Source organism: Schistocerca nitens, chromosome 2 (genome assembly GCF_023898315.1).
Source record: "Schistocerca nitens isolate TAMUIC-IGC-003100 chromosome 2, iqSchNite1.1, whole genome shotgun sequence".
Taxonomy (NCBI): Eukaryota; Metazoa; Arthropoda; class Insecta; order Orthoptera; family Acrididae; genus Schistocerca; species Schistocerca nitens.
This window is the reverse complement of record NC_064615.1, coordinates 526,627,503-526,646,271: the sequence shown is the minus strand read 5'-3', so window position 1 is coordinate 526,646,271 and position 18,769 is coordinate 526,627,503. Positions and strand designations below refer to the sequence as shown.

At 42.5% G+C, this 18,769-nt stretch overlaps 1 protein-coding gene across 1 annotated transcript in view; it reads right to left on the bottom strand.

The window, feature by feature from the left end:
• Positions 1-18,769, bottom strand: part of LOC126236515 (esterase FE4-like) — a 67,078-nt gene that overhangs the window by 25,665 nt on the left and 22,644 nt on the right. Inside the window, exons 4-6 of the mRNA XM_049945881.1 lie at positions 16,930-17,126; positions 12,249-12,420; positions 7,397-7,569 (exon numbers count right to left, since the gene is read on the bottom strand). Of these exons, the coding sequence (XP_049801838.1) occupies positions 7,397-7,569; positions 12,249-12,420; positions 16,930-17,126 (542 nt within the window). The remainder of the gene's footprint in view (positions 1-7,396; positions 7,570-12,248; positions 12,421-16,929; positions 17,127-18,769) is intronic.

Here is an 18,769-nt window from a genome sequence, read left to right as displayed (position 1 = left end):
CTTGGGGCCTGAGCGAGGCATGTCATCGACAGTTCCTGTCTCTCTGTATCTCCTCCATTTCCGAACCACTTCGCTTTGGTTCACTCCGAGACTCCTGGACACTTCCCTTTTTGAGAACCGCGGTATTGCCCGTCTAGGCATGGTTGAACTACAGACACCACGAGTCGTGTACCTCCTTCCTCGTGGAATGACTGGAACTGATCGGCTGTCGGACCCCTCCGTCTAATAGGTGCTGCTCATGCATGGTTGTTTACATCTTTGGGCGGGTTTAGTGACTTCTCCGAACAGTCAAAGGGGCTGTGTCTGTGATACAATATCCACAGTCAACGTCTGTCTTCAGGAGTTCTTGGAACTGCGGTGATACAAAACTTTTTTTGATGTGTGTATTTTGTTTTGGTATGCGAAGTCTCCACATTTTAAGTGTCAGTCCGTACTGCGGTACAAAAAGTCACGATACACAACGTAGTTTTGCCGAATTGCTCTCTTACCTTGATACGTACATGGCTCTGATCGTTTTTAAAGTTTCATCTGCTCTCTGGTATAGTTCTTGTTAAGTTCTCGTGTGTGTTTCTTCTATATCAATTTTAGTAACTAATTCACATAACTGTGCCCTGATGCCAGATTCACCTATGTTTGTCCCTGGATAAAATGCTTAATTATGACTGGGGATTACGACAGTGATGTTCTAAGAAGTAGCTCATGAGCTCTTCAAATACTCTCTGTTGTTCAATACCCCTTATCCAAATGTAATTCTTTTTAATGAACTGTAAAAATGCACATGATGACACGCAGTGTCATTTAATGAAGTGTTGGAAAAATCCACAAAAATCTTGAAATGACCCAAACTGTTATTTCCAGGTTTTTACAGGAAAATTCCAAACAGCTTCTAATTTCTTCGCATTTGTTTCATTTGCTGCTGATGAAATGACATGTCATTATTACTTTCTTGCTCAAGAATTGAAATTTTTGCAGATTGAGGGGCCTAAGGTGATTCAAATGCAGTCAGAATTTTATCGAACATATCTATATGCTCTTCCCACGAACTGAACACAGTCAAAACCTCATCTTTATAGACTACCACTTTCTCTCTGAGATTATACTCAGAATATAATCCAAAGTTTGAACAAAAGCAGCAGATAATATGTTGGACCCCGTCCGACGTTCGAGTCCTCCCTCAGGTATGGGTGTGTGTGATGTCCTTAGCGTACGTTAGTTTTAGTTAGATTAAGTAGTGCGTAAGCCTAGTGCCCGGTGACCTCAGCAGTTTGGACCCATAGTCCTTACCACGGATTTCCAATCTGCAAAATGTTGGAATCGAATGACAAGTACTTGAAGTGCTAAAATCGTTCATTCTATAAGGATACTGCGCAACATTCGGTTGTGCTCTTCCTGCTCTAGCTCCCAGTAACTGTTTACCGTACCCAAACTATTAACATAATAAGTGCCATTAAACTTATTCAAAAGTTCTTGCATGTTTTGCAGTTGATCTTACTGAGGGAAAAAAGACGTAACTGCCAGCCCGGGCGTCTAAAAAAAAATATGACTGAGCTCTCCGGCTTCCTTATCCTGTGTAACAGATAACCAAATTATTTCAAATTACAGAAAGAAATCTTCACTCTGAAGTGGAGTGTGCGCAGAAAAGAAACTTCCAGGTGGATTAAAACTGTGTGTCATACCGAGTCTCGAACTCGGGACCTTTGCCTTTCGCTGGCAAGTGCTCTACCATCTGAGCTACCCAAGCACGAGTCACGACCTGTCCTCACAGCCTTAATTCCGCTCGTACCTCGTCTCCTACCTTTCAAACTTCACAGAAGCTCTCCTGCATACATTGCAGAACTAGCACTCCTGGAAGAAAGGATATTGCGGAGACATGGCTTAGCCACAGCCTGGGGATGTTTCCTGAATGAAATTTTCACTCTGCAGCGGAGTGTGCGTTGAATTATTGGCAGATTAAAACGGTGTGCCGGACCGAGACTCGAACTCGGGACCTTTGCCTATCTAAGGTAGGAGACGAGGTACTGGCGGAATTAAGGCTGTGAAGAGGAGTCGTAAGGCGTGCTTGGATAGCTCAACTGGTTGCGCACTTATCCGCGAAAGGCAAAGATAACTAGTTCGAGTCTCGGTCCAGCACACACTTTTAATCTGTCAGGAAGATTAATTTCTAATTCTTTATTCTTATCACTGATTGCTAAACATTCTCTTCCAAAGTTTACATCTATTTTTGGTCAACCTGTTATTAGCAAAGACGCAATCCTCAGTCAAAGATTCAAAGACAATACAGTCATATCAAAGTATCTTACTACAGTCTTACAACTTACGATTGCTGTCGTGTTAACTGCACGAGTTTTACGACTGGGGCCGGCCGGGGTGGGAGAGCGGTTCTAGGCGCTACAGTCTGGAACCGTGCGACCGCTACGGTCGCAGGTTCGAATCCTGCCTCGGGCATGGATGTGTGTGATGTCCTTAGGTTAGTCAGGTTTAAGTAGTTCTAAGGTGCTTTCCATGTGACTAAAAGCTTCCCTCTCGTCAACAGTAAACCTTATGTCAAAGTTTTAAATGAATGTTCCATTCCTTTGTGCGCCCCCTTAAACAGTTAAGAGTGACCCATCAATCATATATCAATGTATAGTTTCTCCGCAATTGTTTTCTTTGAGGATAATTATTTTTTATGATATAAGGATATTTTTCTAAAATGTAATGCTCATTTACATTGAAAAACTAATTAATTATGTCATTACCTCACACTTGTGACGTGTAAATTGTAAAAATATATAAATGTAATTTTATTTAAAGTTGCATAATTGTATAATGAAGCTGGCTGACGGAGTGCCGCGAAGAGAGGCAGATATTTAGCTTTCCACTGAATCGCCCTCGAAAGTGGCCTGTGATGAATTAAGAGTAGACCAATCTGGGGTAGACAGAAGAGGAAAGCACCTGCAAAGCGACAAACGGTGTACCAGACAATAAACAAGAGAAATCTTTGAATAACGAGCAGAAGATATTGACTTTCCTGGATTGCTGATGAATAAATTCCTTAGTGACATATAATGATATACATGTTGTGGCACTTCGCGGAGACATGGCTTAGCCACAGCCTGGGGATGTTTCCTGAATGAAATTTTCACTCTGCAGCGGAGTGTGCGTTGAATTATTGGCAGATTAAAACGGTGTGCCGGACTGAGACTCGAACTCGGGACCTTTGCCTACCTAAGGTAGGAGACGAGGTACTAGATAAGATTTCAGATATAAAACCAGCCAGCTTCAACACAAATCGATCCTGATGTTTCGTAAACACTTTGCATTACCGGTGCATCAGAAACGTTGTCTTTTGTGAGCCGTTGTCCATCAGCTAGTCAAGTGCCTTGATGATGATTTTCCATGGGCCTTCCTGCTACGAAGGTAGTCAGCCATTACCGTTCCTGTGTATGATTGGAGCATTAAGACGTGTCTGATTTCGAGTTATATTTAATGGAGCATACTATTCTGATGAAATTACTTCTGCATGATGGAGAATAAATTCTACGATTCACACTATTGCCATTAAGACCATTACACGTTATTTTACTGTCCTAAGTTTTACTCGCCGTTCGACGTGAGCAGTGTCATGACTTTGTGAGCAATGTCACGTTCACTCAATCCTTTTCACATGCAATGACGTGTGCTGAGAAAGGGCGAGAGCTTCTCAAGCACTGAGAAGCTGGAAGCTGGTTACTGCATCACTTTTGAATTCATTTCATTGTTTTTTTATACACAATTCCTCCATCCTAAGTTTTGTGAGAAAGAGAAGATCGGCTTTCTTAATGATGTCGGATGACCTAAATAGAGTAAGGCGATGTGGATTGCTGTTGCAAGACATTAGGTTGTTACATATGGTAATACTTTCTCACGTAATCATGTTTATTTTGCTTACGAGAAATGTGGGAGTGTCGCTGAATGAATTCCGATGCTTCGCTATTACTTTCACTGTGAATAGGAGAATACATACTCGGGGAAACAGTCCCCTAGTACTCTGGATCGCTACAAGCGTGAAATTAGAATAAATTAGTACTATCTGTTGTTTCTGTCAATTTTTTTACTTCTGTTCTACGATATACAGATATAAGCAGACCCCTTGTTAGCCGTTGCGCTCAGGTACATGAAAGTGTGTGCTATGCAACTACTTTTGAGGCATTGAGCCAGAAAGCGTTATTAATCATTTCATGACCACTGAAATTTCTTTCTTTGTATATCACTATAAACCAAGGCTTCCCCATCACTACCTCTGAGAGTTAATTGATGCTTACACACATAAACACACACCTTTCACAGCGTTTTCCGAAAAATTCTTCCATCCGGAGATTCGTACTTGAGTTCACGGAGCATTTCCGAAATAGTCACGCGTCGATCAACCTACCAGCTTTTAACCCAGTACCACTCCTATTAACTGTTTCGATGTCTTACTTTAATCCGACCTGTTGCGCATCGAAACACTCAAGCTGTACTCAAATACGGGTCACACAGGGGTTCTATATGCGGTGTCTTTCGTAGATGAATCACATTTACTTAGAATTCTCCCAATAAACCTAAGATGACAATTTGTCTTTCCTGCTAACGACCTTACGTGCTCGTACCGATTCATATCGCTTCGCTACGTCACGTCTGTAAATTTTATCGTGACTGTATCAAGCAGCTCACCCTTAGTACTGGTTTTGAACATTGCTTTGTTATTTTTCCCACTCACCTACAATAACCTACGTTTATCTACATTTAAAACAAGTCGTTATTTATCAACTAAATAGAAATTCTATGCAAGTCAGTCTGTATCCTCCCACATCATTCAGCGACAACACTTTGCCATACAATGCAGTGTAATAAGCAAATTGTTGCCGACTGCTACTCTTCCTATCTGCAAAATCCTTTATGCGTAAAGAAAACAAGAGCGATCCTTTCTCAATTCTCTGCAGTACTCTAGACGATACTGTTGCCGCTGATGAACAATCGCTGTCTGGAATAACGTATTCGATTCTGTTACTTGAGAAGTCTTCGAGCCACTCACATATCTGAAAATTTAATGTATGTTCGGGCCATCGTTAGCATTCTGCCGTGGGGCACTTGTCCAGTGCTTTCAGGACGTCTAGGGAAAATGAATCCCCCGGTGGCGATTCATAAATAGATCACAAAGTATCGAGTGAAAGGGCAGGTTGAATTTGGCACGAGCGATAATCTCTAAATCTTTGCTGATTTCTGGAAACAAGCTTCTCTATCTCAAGGAAATTTGTTATATTCTAACAGAATATGGTCAAGAATTGTGCAGCCAACCGACTTGAAGGATATCGGTCTGTAATTCTGTACGTCCATTTTTTTAACCATTTATGTATAGGCGCGTCCCCTGTGCTTTTTCCAGACGCCTGAGACTATGCAATGAGCGAGAGATTCGCGGTAAATGCAGTTGAGGGTCCAATGTTGAAAATCACTCTCTGTAAAACCAAACTGTGATTCCTTCCGGAGTGATTTGTTTTCAGGGATGCCTCTTCCTGGATTCTCCATACGGGACAGTCAAACGCTGGTATGTCTCTACGGTCCTTCAGGCTGAATGATACTTTACACGCAAAATTTAAACTTCAGCTTTCCTTTTTGCGGTTTCCCGTTGTCACACTAAACTGGTCGACGAGTAAATGAATAGAATGCTTCGAACCGTTAAACGATTTTACGCGGGACCATAATTTCCTCGACTTCTCGTCAAGATCTTTCGCTGATGTAGGACGATGGAAGTTTTATGATTCGCACATCGATCTTTCCACATAAACACAAAATGCTACTAACTTTTGCCTGTCGGCATTTCCGCTTTCTTTTCGCAACCGAGAGTGGCTCCTTGGAAATGTACAGACCTGGTATCATTCATCATCCCTTCCCTACCCGTGCTTGTGCTCTGATCATCTTTTAGTCGATGGGACTATTTCGCTTCCGTCTTCCAGATAGCACTTCAGTCACCTTTTATAGGCCGAATGGCAAAAGTTATGAAAAATTCCTGACGTTACAGGGGTATGAATCCATTTCCTCCATGTAACCGACGTATGTGTTGAGCAACGCGCTAGAAAGGCCGAATAATTTTAGTTAGCTCCTCGTATATCCATAACCGTGAGTAAATTAATTCATATTCGTGGCACAAACTGTTGTCATTTTATAGAAACTAGAAGTTAATTGAGTTGGAGAACTGTGCCGAATAAAATGTCGCCTTCTAAAAGTAACAGCTCTCGTCTCGTCGTGAACAATTCCTTTTAAATGGTCTATGGTTGGACAGTGTACAACTTTCATCAGTCTGATCTTTCGACAAAACGGGAGAAGCGCCAACTGTGAAGTAGGAAATGGAAATGAAGTCCCATGCTTCTTCACAGAGCGTAGGGGAACGATGCGGGAGACGCGCACACCGTACTAGGCAAGGTCCTAATGCAGGTGGTTTTCTGTTGCCTTCCTTCGACGGTAATGTGCTTCAAAGATGATAATGAAGGAGACACAACAACACACAGTCATCTTGAGGCAGGTGAAAATCTCTGACACCGCCGGGAATCGATCCGGGCCCCCATGTTCAGAAAGCAAGAATGCTACCGTGAGACCACGAATTGCGAGCTGTGAAGTAGGGGACGGTCAGTTTTAAGAGCGGCGTCTGATAGCAACAATGGCGAGTCGGCGTTGTGTAACATAGACAATGTCTTTGCATTGCGAGGTTTCGAATAATATAGTTGACTGGCTGATTTGGTGGAGGGGACCAAACAGAGAGGTCATCGATCCATGGGATTAGGGAAAGACGGGAGGGAAGTTGGCCGTGTCCTTTGAAAGGAACCATCCTGACATTTGCATGAAGCGATTTAGGGAAACCACGGAAAACCTAAAGCAGGATGGGGGTACGCGGGTTTGAGCCGTCGTCCTCTCAATGCGAGTCCAGTATGCTAACCACTGCGCCACTCTTCAGGAAGATCTATTTACAAAGGCCTTACACGTTACACATCACGGCAAAGGGTACGGAAACGAAAAATATGAAGGACATGAGCATTTACATGAGGAGGAAGCTCTAAGAAGAGGAGGAAGAAGAGGAAGGAAAAGTCAAATAGTGTGCCGTTCAGATGCGCTACAAAATTCCACTACTTGTAGCAAAATTCATGCACTGTTTCACGAATGGTGGTTTAATAAAAGAATGAAAGTGTAAATATCATGGGCAAACAGCTAGATGAGGCTCTCATGTTAATGATTTACACGTTATCTATGTTCAAAGATAAAATATAATCTAATAAACGTAGCTACCTTCTTCATTCAATGCGAGATCATACCTTGACCCACGTAACTGCTGTTGATGATTTTATATCCTAACGGCTGGCGTAAAACAGCTATAGCACTATGGCTAGATAAAAATCCCTCTCACCTCAGCGAATTGCTGCATTGTCTCTTCGCTCAACTTCTTATCACCAAAATAAAAACTTCTCATGCTCTTTGCCACGTTTGCTCGATCTTGTGGATTGATTTTAGAGTTAGTGGGGAGTACGATTTCTAAATCCTCGTTAAAAGCATCCAAGGCCTCTTTACTGCGACGAAGGTCTGAAAAAAAGAAAATTGATCGGCGTTGCACATGTTATGACATGGTGGTAAGAAATGGCATGGCGAACAGGAAATTATACCTGTAACTGAATTTTACAAATACATCGTGTCTACATTTTCAGGAATATATGTCTCTGTAAGGAATTTTTATATTGTCCTTGTACTACATACCTCAACAGTTTTAATGTGTTGCGTAATAAAAGAACATAGAAATGAGAAATAATCGCACAAAAGCATTTTTTAGTTGCGATATTATGTTGTCAGTACTGTTTGCATGGTGTCACTGAGGGGAGGGCGATGCTAAAAAGTCTGAGCCCAGAGACACTGCAATAGACGTGCATAATATCTAGTAGGATCATGCATAAAAGATCGAACAACTGGCATTCAGATAATTCTCTTGTCTCTCATTGTTCGATTTGCACTCATAATATTAGGCTATTAGATCTCCTTGAGTCACAGAAACAGTTCCGCTCGTCATCCTCCATATTTCAATGAGATGAAGAGATGTCAGTATATAGTGAAAAAAGTACCATTTCGCGTTAACTTTGAAGTTACTTGCTGATTCTTGTTTTCTGACGGATTTGATGCAGCCGGTTACGAATTCCTCTCCTGTGCCAATCTTTTCTCTCAGAGCAGCACTTGCTATCTACATCCTTAATTATTTGCTGGATGCATCCCAATCTCTGTTTTCCTCTACAGTTTTTACCCTCTACAACTCCCTCAAGTACCATGGAAGTTATTCCCTGATGTCTCAACAGATTTCACGTCATCTTGTCCCTCCTTCTTGTCAGTGTTTTCCATGTATTCCTTTCCTCGACAGTTCTGCGGAGAACCTCCTCATTCCTAACTTTACCAGTTCTCCTAATTTTCAACATTCTTCTATTGCACCACGTATTAGTGTTTCTATTCTCTTGTGTTCCAGTTTTCCCACAGACCATGTCTCACTGCCACACAGTTCTGTCCTAAAAACATACATTCTCAGCAATATCTTCTTCCTCCCCAGTATAAGGTTTTATATTCCGGTGAATATGACAATGCAATGAGAGAAACCACTGGCTGGTTGGTATGCTGTACACGTCAAGTCATCGATTTTGCTGTGTTACACAGAACAACAGATACTCTATCACGCATTAGACATTCATTCTTTTGTCCCAGAATTAAAATAAAAATACCTCCAGTTCCATGATTTAGACCATGATTTCCGAGAAGCTACGGTTGTTATAAGGCAAGTGAAGAAACTGAACATTTCAATTGCTGTCCCCTATGTCCCACTGCTAGCTCGTTACATGAATCGAAATGAGATCTGTTATGGATCACATATCGAACAAACAGCTCTATCTTTCGAAGTAGAAAATGACGCATTTTTAAAACAGAAATGCCGACAGGATGGTTAGCAGTGTTCCTTTTCGTATATTTTTGTTAGGCATCAATGGACCTGACCTTATGCTTCCTTTGATACGTCCGTTTTTTTCTTTTTTCCGCTCAGTGTTATAATGACATATGTCAAGGAAATCGTTAAAGGTTACAAACACCGTTGTCTCCTGTAAATATCCGTCGGGAATTAAGATTCACTGGCACATCTAGGCTGTACACTGCAGTTTTAAACCCCATTTTCAGATGTCACCAGGTAGCTGCCAAATATTTTTATATTTCTTCTAATAACGTCAGGAAGCACATGTATCCGCTGGAGATTACGCTGTGGCTTCCAGAAAATGGATGTACATTATAATCACCTACCTAATAGCCGGTATGTCCATCTTTGGCACGGATAACAGCAGCGACGCGTCGTGGCGTGGAAGAAACGAGGCTTTGGTCGGTCATTGGAGGGTGTTGGTACCATATCATCAAACACGAGTCAACTAATTCCCGTAAACTCCCGGGAGGCATCAATGAGCTCTGACGCCAAGTTCAATCACATCCCAGTAGTGTTTGATCGGGTTCCGATCTGGCGAGTTCGGGAGCCAGCACATCAACTGGAAATTGCCACTGCCGTCGGGAAACATTATCGTCATGAAGGAGGGCACGTGGTCTCCAAGCAGGGTAGGATGCTCCTTGGCCATCACGGTGCATTGCACGATCACCACCAGATCCATGGATGCCCATGTGCATGTTTCCCAGGGCATAATGCAGCTGCCTCCAGCTTATCTCCGTCGTATAGTACAGGCGTCAAAGAACTATTTCCCTGCAAGACGACGGATTAGCGCTCTCCCAACGGCAGGATGATGAAGATATCGGAATTCATCAACCCTTGCAACGCTCTGCCACAGCTCCAACGTCCAGACACATGATCACGTGCCCATTTCAGTCGTATTTGCCATGTCGTCGTGTTAACATTGGTATATGCATGGTTCATCGGATGCAGAGTGTTCGGTGCACTGTGCGTTCACACTATTACTCTGTCCAACATTGATGTCTGATGTTAGTTCCGCCACAGTCCGCCGCCTGTTCTGTTTTACCAGTCTGCCCATCCTACAGTGGCGTCGCAAGTTATCACACGATAACATTCAGTGCAACATAGCCCTCTGTATTGGACCTTAGGAAGCTGCTAACTTGTGTCTTAGCCATGACTCATAAGCACAGCTGTCGCTGCTAGGCAGCGTGAGAACGGCTCCTGTGACACCTCGAGCGACTTTACATTCATACCTTCTACGAATCTAAATAAAACACATTAAATATGGACAGATTATTTTCAAATTTGATATACTATTTTTTTTTATTCAGGAGAAGGTCTCCACAAAATTTCTAAGTCGTACATATTATAGTTCCGGAGGTTTAGAAATGTACCTAAAACACCCCAAACCGACACTTAGACTACAAAACTCAGTTATGAATAATAACAGTTTGCCTTTTAGTATCATTAGAAATAATTACGAGAGTTCTCAAGGTGTAGAATGATTTAACTGAAATTTTATTTTCAAAACAATTATTTTGCATTTTTGTAGTATAAAATTCAGAAAAATTTATTACCTATTTATTAGTTTGTTGTGTGAATAAATGAGAATGAGTGAGAGTGTGTATGTGTGACATACGTTGAAATTCAGTATTATATTATGTACAACGCTAAGTAACTAGAACTTGGGAAAGTTGTGTTTTACTCACATTGTTGACGACGTATGTCTAGATGTTATTGCTTTTGTAAGGAGGCAGCCAGAATGGCCGTTTGCAGAGTAATCGTTTTCTAAATTATTTTCAAGATTAATTTTAATTTCGTTTTGTTTTATTAAATATTGTGTAAGTATTTGCATTTAGGAAGACGCAAATCCTTTTCTGAATAGTGATTGGCTTAGGCGAGTTTTGCCGCGAGAATAATCTCGAAGGATCATTTTGATTGGTCCGCCAGACTGATCAGCGTCAGAGTGAAGTACTTCCCGCGCACAACTAGTTAGTTATACTGGGAGAGAGGCAGTCTCATTATGTATAAGATGAAGAAATATTGTGTTCCTCTCGTTTAAAACTAGTTGCAAAAAAATCCGTTGCAACTACGAATAGTTTAATGAAAGTGGGAAGTTCTGGAATTGCTTTGTTTGAAAGTTGTTTTTGGAAGTTTTGGAGTGGCTTTGTTTGAAAGTTACTGACGTGTGAACTTTCGGCCTCTTTTTGTACATTTCCGCGTGGCACGTTCCGTATTCATAAATGGAGTATTTTGGCGTGCAATTTCTCTTAAAGAAAAACACTGAAAAGGGTCGAATGTGAAACTCACTATTAGTACCGGAACTGTGACTGTGACATTGCGTACTCAATCTGGTCGGACTTATTTGTACTTCTGGCTGCTTAGCGTGTGAAGTTGTTGAATGAACTGAGAACTGAGAGTTGTAGATTCGTCAGTTAAGTAAATGTGAACTTGATGGCTCGTTTAAATATGTGCTTAAGGAAATAAAAAAAACTTGCTTTCGAATTTTGAACAATTTTTAATGACAGAAGCACCAGCCTTACCACCCGATGTGTATTATGAGATGACTGTAGGACAGCAGGCTACTAGAATTTAAGCGCGCTTTGCAACGTAAGTATAGGCGTCGTTTTTATCAATGCTGCTTTTCCGACGTCTAAACAGTACGTACGTTTGCAGAGAAAAGGGATGGTGAGCGGACAGTGCACAGTACGACGAACGAACGAAAATTTAACTCGCCCCGCCGCACTAAGATGTCCGATATCTGTAGTGACGGGTGGCCGCCTAACCAAACGACGTCTCGACGTGGTTTCACCATGGTTTCGCCACATGTTGAAAACACTCACTGCAGCACTCCTCTACCACACAAAAAGCGATGCAGTTTCCGTAATGTTCGCACGGAGCCTCCAGGCTATCACGTCCAGCCCTCAGTGAAACTCAGATCGCGCACCTTCCTCATCCTACGCACGGACACTGCACTCACTGATACTACAAGCACTGTGCGTGTGTCCGACTAGCAGTCATTCTTCACCAGGTGGCGCTGGTATCCCCTGGACGGGTTTATTCGATAGTAGGTCGGTGGTCCCAATGCTCCGGCTGATCATTGTGTATGCAGTAGGTTTCTCGAGAGACCCAGACAATATTTCGATTTGGCAAAGCTACGTTTGCTCGCACGCAAGCCAGTTGTGTGTGTGTGTGTGTGTGTGTGTGTGTGCGTGCGTGCTCGTGTGTGTGTGTGTTTGTGTGTGTACCCTGTTAGTGGTAAGCTTGCTGGAAGACCATAACAACTCACCGGCTATTTGATACAAGCCCTCCATCGAATTTACTCCCATGATGACCGGTACCAAGCTGTGTTGGCCCTTAGCCAACACATCTTCGAACTCTTCGCTGATGAAGGCCCCTCCCTCTGCATCGGTAGGCTCCAGAACAGGACGGAATGGGCTCATGTCTAGCCGCAGTTTTTCCTGAAAACGTAAGAAAAGAACAAGGAATGCTTAATTTAAATGTTTTGTCGTCAGTGAAGTCGTTGGAGACAGAGCACGAGATCGTGTTGGACGGATCTATGGGAAGAAATTGTCCCCATGGCGTTTAGAAGAAAGCATTATGCCTCTTATATTAAACGAATGACAAAGCTACAAAAAACCAAAATTTGTATACTGGACGGCTGTTTGGTTCGAAATGCCAACTGACTACTACACTACTTCGTATATGTAAAATGTGATGAGTGTTTGAAGAACAGAATAACAGTTTATTTTTGTGAAAACTAGACACATACCTCACGTGTCACAAAAGTTTTGCGAAGTTTTTTGCATTTCATAAATTAAAAACATAGTACGTAATCCTAATGATAACATGAAACACCATAGAACTTGGATAACAAATTTGTCGCTATGCCGTCGTCACAGGTTATCTATTCTGTTTTTGTATCGTCGTCTTCAGTTTCATTGAAATAATTCTCTTAACTCACGGATATTTATTTTTTTTAGTTTTGTTTATTCCAACAGACCTAGCTTGTCAACGACCTATTCTAAATATTTTATCTTGACTACAATAGCTGTGTTACTAGTCGTGTATTTTGTTACGAACAAAAGATAATTTCTTGCGCAACTTATAAGCAGGTCTCTTGATAGTACTAGGTAAAATGCCATAGTAATTATTTAGGTTCCTGGACGCTAGGTAGAATTATCCTTACTTTGGGAAATAACATATACAGGGTGTCCCGTTTATCTTGACCACCTTAAATAACTGTTTGTCCACATGCAAATTACAGAATGTTTCAAGCAAATGTTCTTTAGCCGTCAGGGGTAAATCAATCAGCATGATTCCCTTCGTTGTAGCTTTCTTTTTTACAAGATATGAACAGTAGTATGACTTTTTTTTTAAATGGCATCCTGTTTTTTTTATTCGGTAATTCATTTCCTCTCCTAAGGACCTATTCAAATATGTATCACAGTGTACAATTCACTGTAACACAACTTTATTACTTACATAACACAACATTGACTTTGAGCCCGGGATCACAAACTCGTCCACCTGCTGGAGTTGCCAGAAAACAAATGAAAACCAAGTAAAAACACAACACAAAATTGACTTCGGCTCTCCTGTACCATTGCCTAGGAATAGAACATTGAATGGTACTCAAAGTGGTGACCCTGGACACCGGTACACTGGTGCACTCGTTGGATGAAAGAATGTTTTACTGCTTCCAGTGTTGCCTGCTGTAGAGAATTACAAGCAAGCACGATACTTTCTTGTATGTCCTGAGTTGAAGGAATATCGCGATAGACGTCTTTAATTCATCCCGAAAGAAAAAAGTCCAGAGGACTTAAATCAGGAGACCTAGCAGGCCAAGTAACTGTTCCTCCTCGAACAATCCCCCTGGCAGGATACCTTCGGTTCACTCGTTTTAGGAATGCCAATTTCGTGTTCAAGCTGTCATGTGCTCACGTGTGGATTCATAGCAACGGAAGCCAAAAAAAATGGTTCAAATGGCTCTGAGCACTATGGGACTCAACTGCTGAGGTCATTAGTCCCCTAGAACTTAGAACTAGTTAAACCTAACTAACCTAAGGACAGCACAAACATCCATGCCCGAGGCAGGATTCGAACCTGCGACCGTAGCGGTCTTGCGGTTCCAGACTGCAGCGCCTTTAACCGCACGGCCACTTCGGCCGGCCAACGGAAGCCAGAACAGTAACTTAGGGGTCTTCATCTGTGCGAGTGCTACGACGATTGCTTTGTCGTGGGCTGAAACTTCCCGTTTCTTGAAGCATCGCAACAAGACGAGGAAACAACCGTCCGTAAGGTGGCTTCTTGTCGGGATATCGCTCTCTGTACAGTTCCGCTGCCTGCGTAGCATTTCGACTACCTTCAACAACAATAAAAGAAACTTTATGTCGTTGCAGTTTGTAGGAAAGACAATCTGCACTGTATGCCTACTCTACACAACAGCATTTAAAAGGATTAAAGTACTGTACTAAATGTACTCATACGTAATAGCACCTGCAAAGCCCTCTACGTACGTCAAGGTGGGAGACTTTCAGAAGAGATTCAACAAACAAACAAAATGCCTACCACACTAATAATTATAATAAATCAGTAGCAGCCACCCACATGTAAAACACAGACCACCCCTTCCATGACAGTGCGCATCATTTTCTTATATTACATAAAATGGACAAGTGACACCAAATGGACTTGTAAGAAGCAAGTGTTCACTGAAGGTACAGTACATGGAGATATGTTACTAAATGATATACTTGAAAGGAATAATACTAACATCTTTAAAAACCGCTCCCATGTTGAAAGTCTATACAGGGTGAGTCACCTAACGTTACCGCTGGATATATTTCGTAAACCACATCAAATACTGACGAACCGATTCCACAGACCGAACGTGAGGAGAGGGGCTAGTGTATTTGTTTAATACAAACCACACAAAAATGCACGGAAGTATGTTTTTTAACACAAACCTACGTTTTTTTAAATGGAACCCCGTTAGTTTTGTTAGCACATCTGAACATATAAACAAATACGTAATCAGTGCCGTTTGTTGCATTGTAAAATGTTAATTACATCCGGAGATATTGTAACCTAAAGTTGACGCTTGAGTACCACTCCTCCGCTGTTCGATCTTGTGTATCGGAGAGCACTGCAACATACATCGCGTTTCTACAGAATGATCTGCCAACGTTGCTCGAAAATGTCCCACTGGAAACGCGTCGACGTATGTGGTTCAAAAATGGTTCAAATGGCTCTGAGCACTATGGGACTCAACTGCTGAGGTCATAAGTCCCCTAGAACTTAGAACTACTTAAACCTAACTAACCTAAGGACAACACACACATCCATGCCCGAGGCAGGATTCGAACCTGCGACCGTAGCGGTCGCGCGGTTCCAGACTGTAGCGCCAGAACCGCTCGGCCACCAGTGGCCGGCGACGTATGTGGTATCAGCATGATGGTGCACCTGCACATTCCGCAATTAACACTAGGCTGACCCTTGACAGGATGTTCGATGGGCGTTTCATAGGACGTGGAGGACGCATAGATTGGCCAGCCCGTTCTCCTGATCTTACAGCTCTGGACTACTTTCTGTGGGGTACGTTAAAAAAGAATGTGTATCGTGATGTGCCTACAACCCCAGAGGATATGAAATAACGTATTGTGGCAGCCTGCGGCGACATTACACCAAATGTACTGCGGCGTGTACGACATTCATTACGCCAGAGATTGCAATTGTGTGCAGCAAATGATGGCCACCACATTGAACATCTATTGGCCTGACATGTCGGGACACACTCTATTCCACTCCGTAATTGAAAACGGAAACCACGTGTGTACGTGTACCTCACCCCTCATGGTAATGTACATGTGCGTCAGTGAAAAAGACCAATAAAAAGGTGTTAGCATGTGGACGTAATGTGCTGTTCCAGTCCCTTCTGTACCTAAGGTCCATCACCGTTCCCTTTGGATCCCTACGTAATTCGGTGCTCTCCGATACACACGATGGAACAGCGGAGGAGTGTTACTCAAGCGTCAACTTTAGGTTACAATATCTCCGGATGTAATTAACATTTTACAATGCAACAAACGGCATTGATTACGTATTTGTTTATATGTTCAGATGTGCCAACAAAACTAACGGGGTTCCATTTAAAAAAAACGTAGGTTTGTGTTAAAAAACATACTTCCGTGCATTTTTGTATGGTTTGTATTAAACAATTACACTAGCCCCTCTCCTCACGTTCGGCCTGTGGAATCGGTTTGTCAGTATTTGATGTGGTTTACGAAATATATCCAGCGGTAACGTTAGGTGACTCACCCTGTATTTTACTGAAAAAAAAATTGTCTTTTCCAACTAATAACCTAGTATTTGCCATGACATAAATACATCTAGATATCAGTGTTTCATCTTCGCGGTATACTACCGTTTTAGCAATAGAAACTAGCTTTTAAGACGCTTTTGACTGATGTAAACACATTACAGTGAAAGCATTAAGTTGCAGTGTACTGTCCTCTGTGTGACAAACAACGACATTACCAACAAAAAATGTAAGTAAATGCACTAACAAAATGACTAAACATCCTTATCACACAATATATATACCATAACGTATATATATCTCCCTGAGCAAGCGTCGTTTTCGATACGTAACCTCACTGACAAACACAACAAAGGAAACTATGTTCACTTTTATATTAATTACAATGTGAAAGTAACAGTAAATGCACTTGATAATCACAGCATGCTGCCGAAACGCGTCGTGCTAATAAGAAATTAGTAACGAGTGAATGTTTCTGTACATATTGATTCATAGACATCTTACAGTACAGTCACAGCTCTCAAATAACATCCAGATAACATGGGCAAATTTAAATAAAACCACAGAAGCCAAAGTTCTAATATTCGGGACAAAACACATGCGCTCCAAACAATCGTGACATCGAAGTGACCAAGCTTAGTGCTACAACCTCATGTGATCGAGCCTCGAGAATGTTTTCCACCAGCGTCCTGGCGGGCACCTTCATCAACGAGTCGAGGAGCTGCTGCGAGCTGTTAGCCGGTAGTTCCAAATGCCTGGCCAGCCGGAAGCTCCTTTCCCTGGAAGGGATGACCAGGCTTAGCGGCGTGAAGGCTCCGCTCTGGAGGATGGCCCGGTGAAACAGCCCTGTAACACCAGTCAACACCATCTCAGGAGACAGGCCAATTAAGCGTCATCTGGATCGCTGTAAGAGAATACTTCATGGTGCAAACTGCTGCTTCGTTTATTAAGGAGATGGTTATCCGACATTTCCTCGTTATTTAGTTACCCCAATAAATTGTTTAGCAGGAAAATAAATTTTTTACTTCATATGTTTTAAAAGTGTAGGTACGGTATAAATTATACAGTATAATCATTTAACATATAACTATAATATTACCTTAATAGAAAACTTTACACTGAGGAGACAAAAGTCGTGGGACCGATATGCATATATACAGATGGTGGAAGTGACGCGTTCACAAGGTATAAATGAGTAGTGCATTGGTAGAGCTGTCATTTGTGCTCGGGTGATGTAAAAAGATTTCCGATTTGATTGTGGCCGCACAACGGGAATTACTAGACTTTGCAGCGGAATGCTAGCTCGAGATAGGCACCTGGGATATTCCATTTCGGAAATCGTTAGGGAATTCAGTATTCCGAGATCCACAGTGTTAGTAATGTGTACAGAATACGAAATTTCAGACATTACTTCTCCCCACGGACAACGCAGTGGTCGGCGCCCTTCACTTAATGGCCGAGAGCAGCGGCGTTTCCGTAGAGTTGTCATTGCTAACAGACGAGCAGCACTGCGTGAAAAAACCTCAGAAATCAATGCTGGGATTGCGACTAGCGTATCCGATTGGACATTCGTAGAAAATTGGCGTTGATGGCGTTTGGCAGCAGATGACAGTCGCTATTTCCTCTGCTAACAGCATGACAGCGCTTCTACTGGCCTCTTTCAAATGGATGTGAATTTCTAAAGGAGCAAACTGCTTGGGTCAACGGTCCCTAGACTTACACACTACTTAAACTGACTTACACTAAGAACAATCTACACACCCATGCCCGAGGGAGGACTCGAACTTCCGACAGGAAGGATCGTGCAGTCCATAACAAGACACCCTAAACCGCGCGGCCACTCCGTGCGGCTACTGGCATCGTGATCATATAAGTTGGACCTTGAGGACTGGAGAACGATGGGCTGGTCAGATGAGTTCAGCTTTCAGTCTGTAAGAGCTGATAGCAGGGTTCGAGTGTGGTGCAGAACTCACGAAGCTATGGACCAAAATTGTTCGAATCTTCAAATGTATGTGAAATCTTATGGGACTTAACTGCTAAGGTCATCAGTCCCTACGCTTACACACTACTTAACTTAAACTATCCTAAGGACAAACAGACACATCCATACCCGAGGGCCGGCCGGAGTGGCCGTGCGATTCGAGGCGCTACAGTCTGGAACCGAGCGACCGCTACGGTCGCAGGTTCGAATCCTCCCTCGGGCATGGATGTGTGTGATGTCCTTAGGTTAGTTAGGTTTAATTAGTTCTAAGTTTTAGGCGACTGATGACCTCAGAAGTTAAGTCGCATATTGCTCAGAGCCATTTGAACCATTTTGAACCATGCCCGAGGATTCGAACATCAGCCGGGACCAGCCGCACAGTCCATGACTGCTGCGCCCTAGACCGCTCGGCTAATCCCGCGCGGCGGACCCAAATTGTCAACAAGGCACTGTGCTAGTTGGTGGTAGTTGATAATGGGGTTGGCTGTGTTTACATGGAATAGATTGG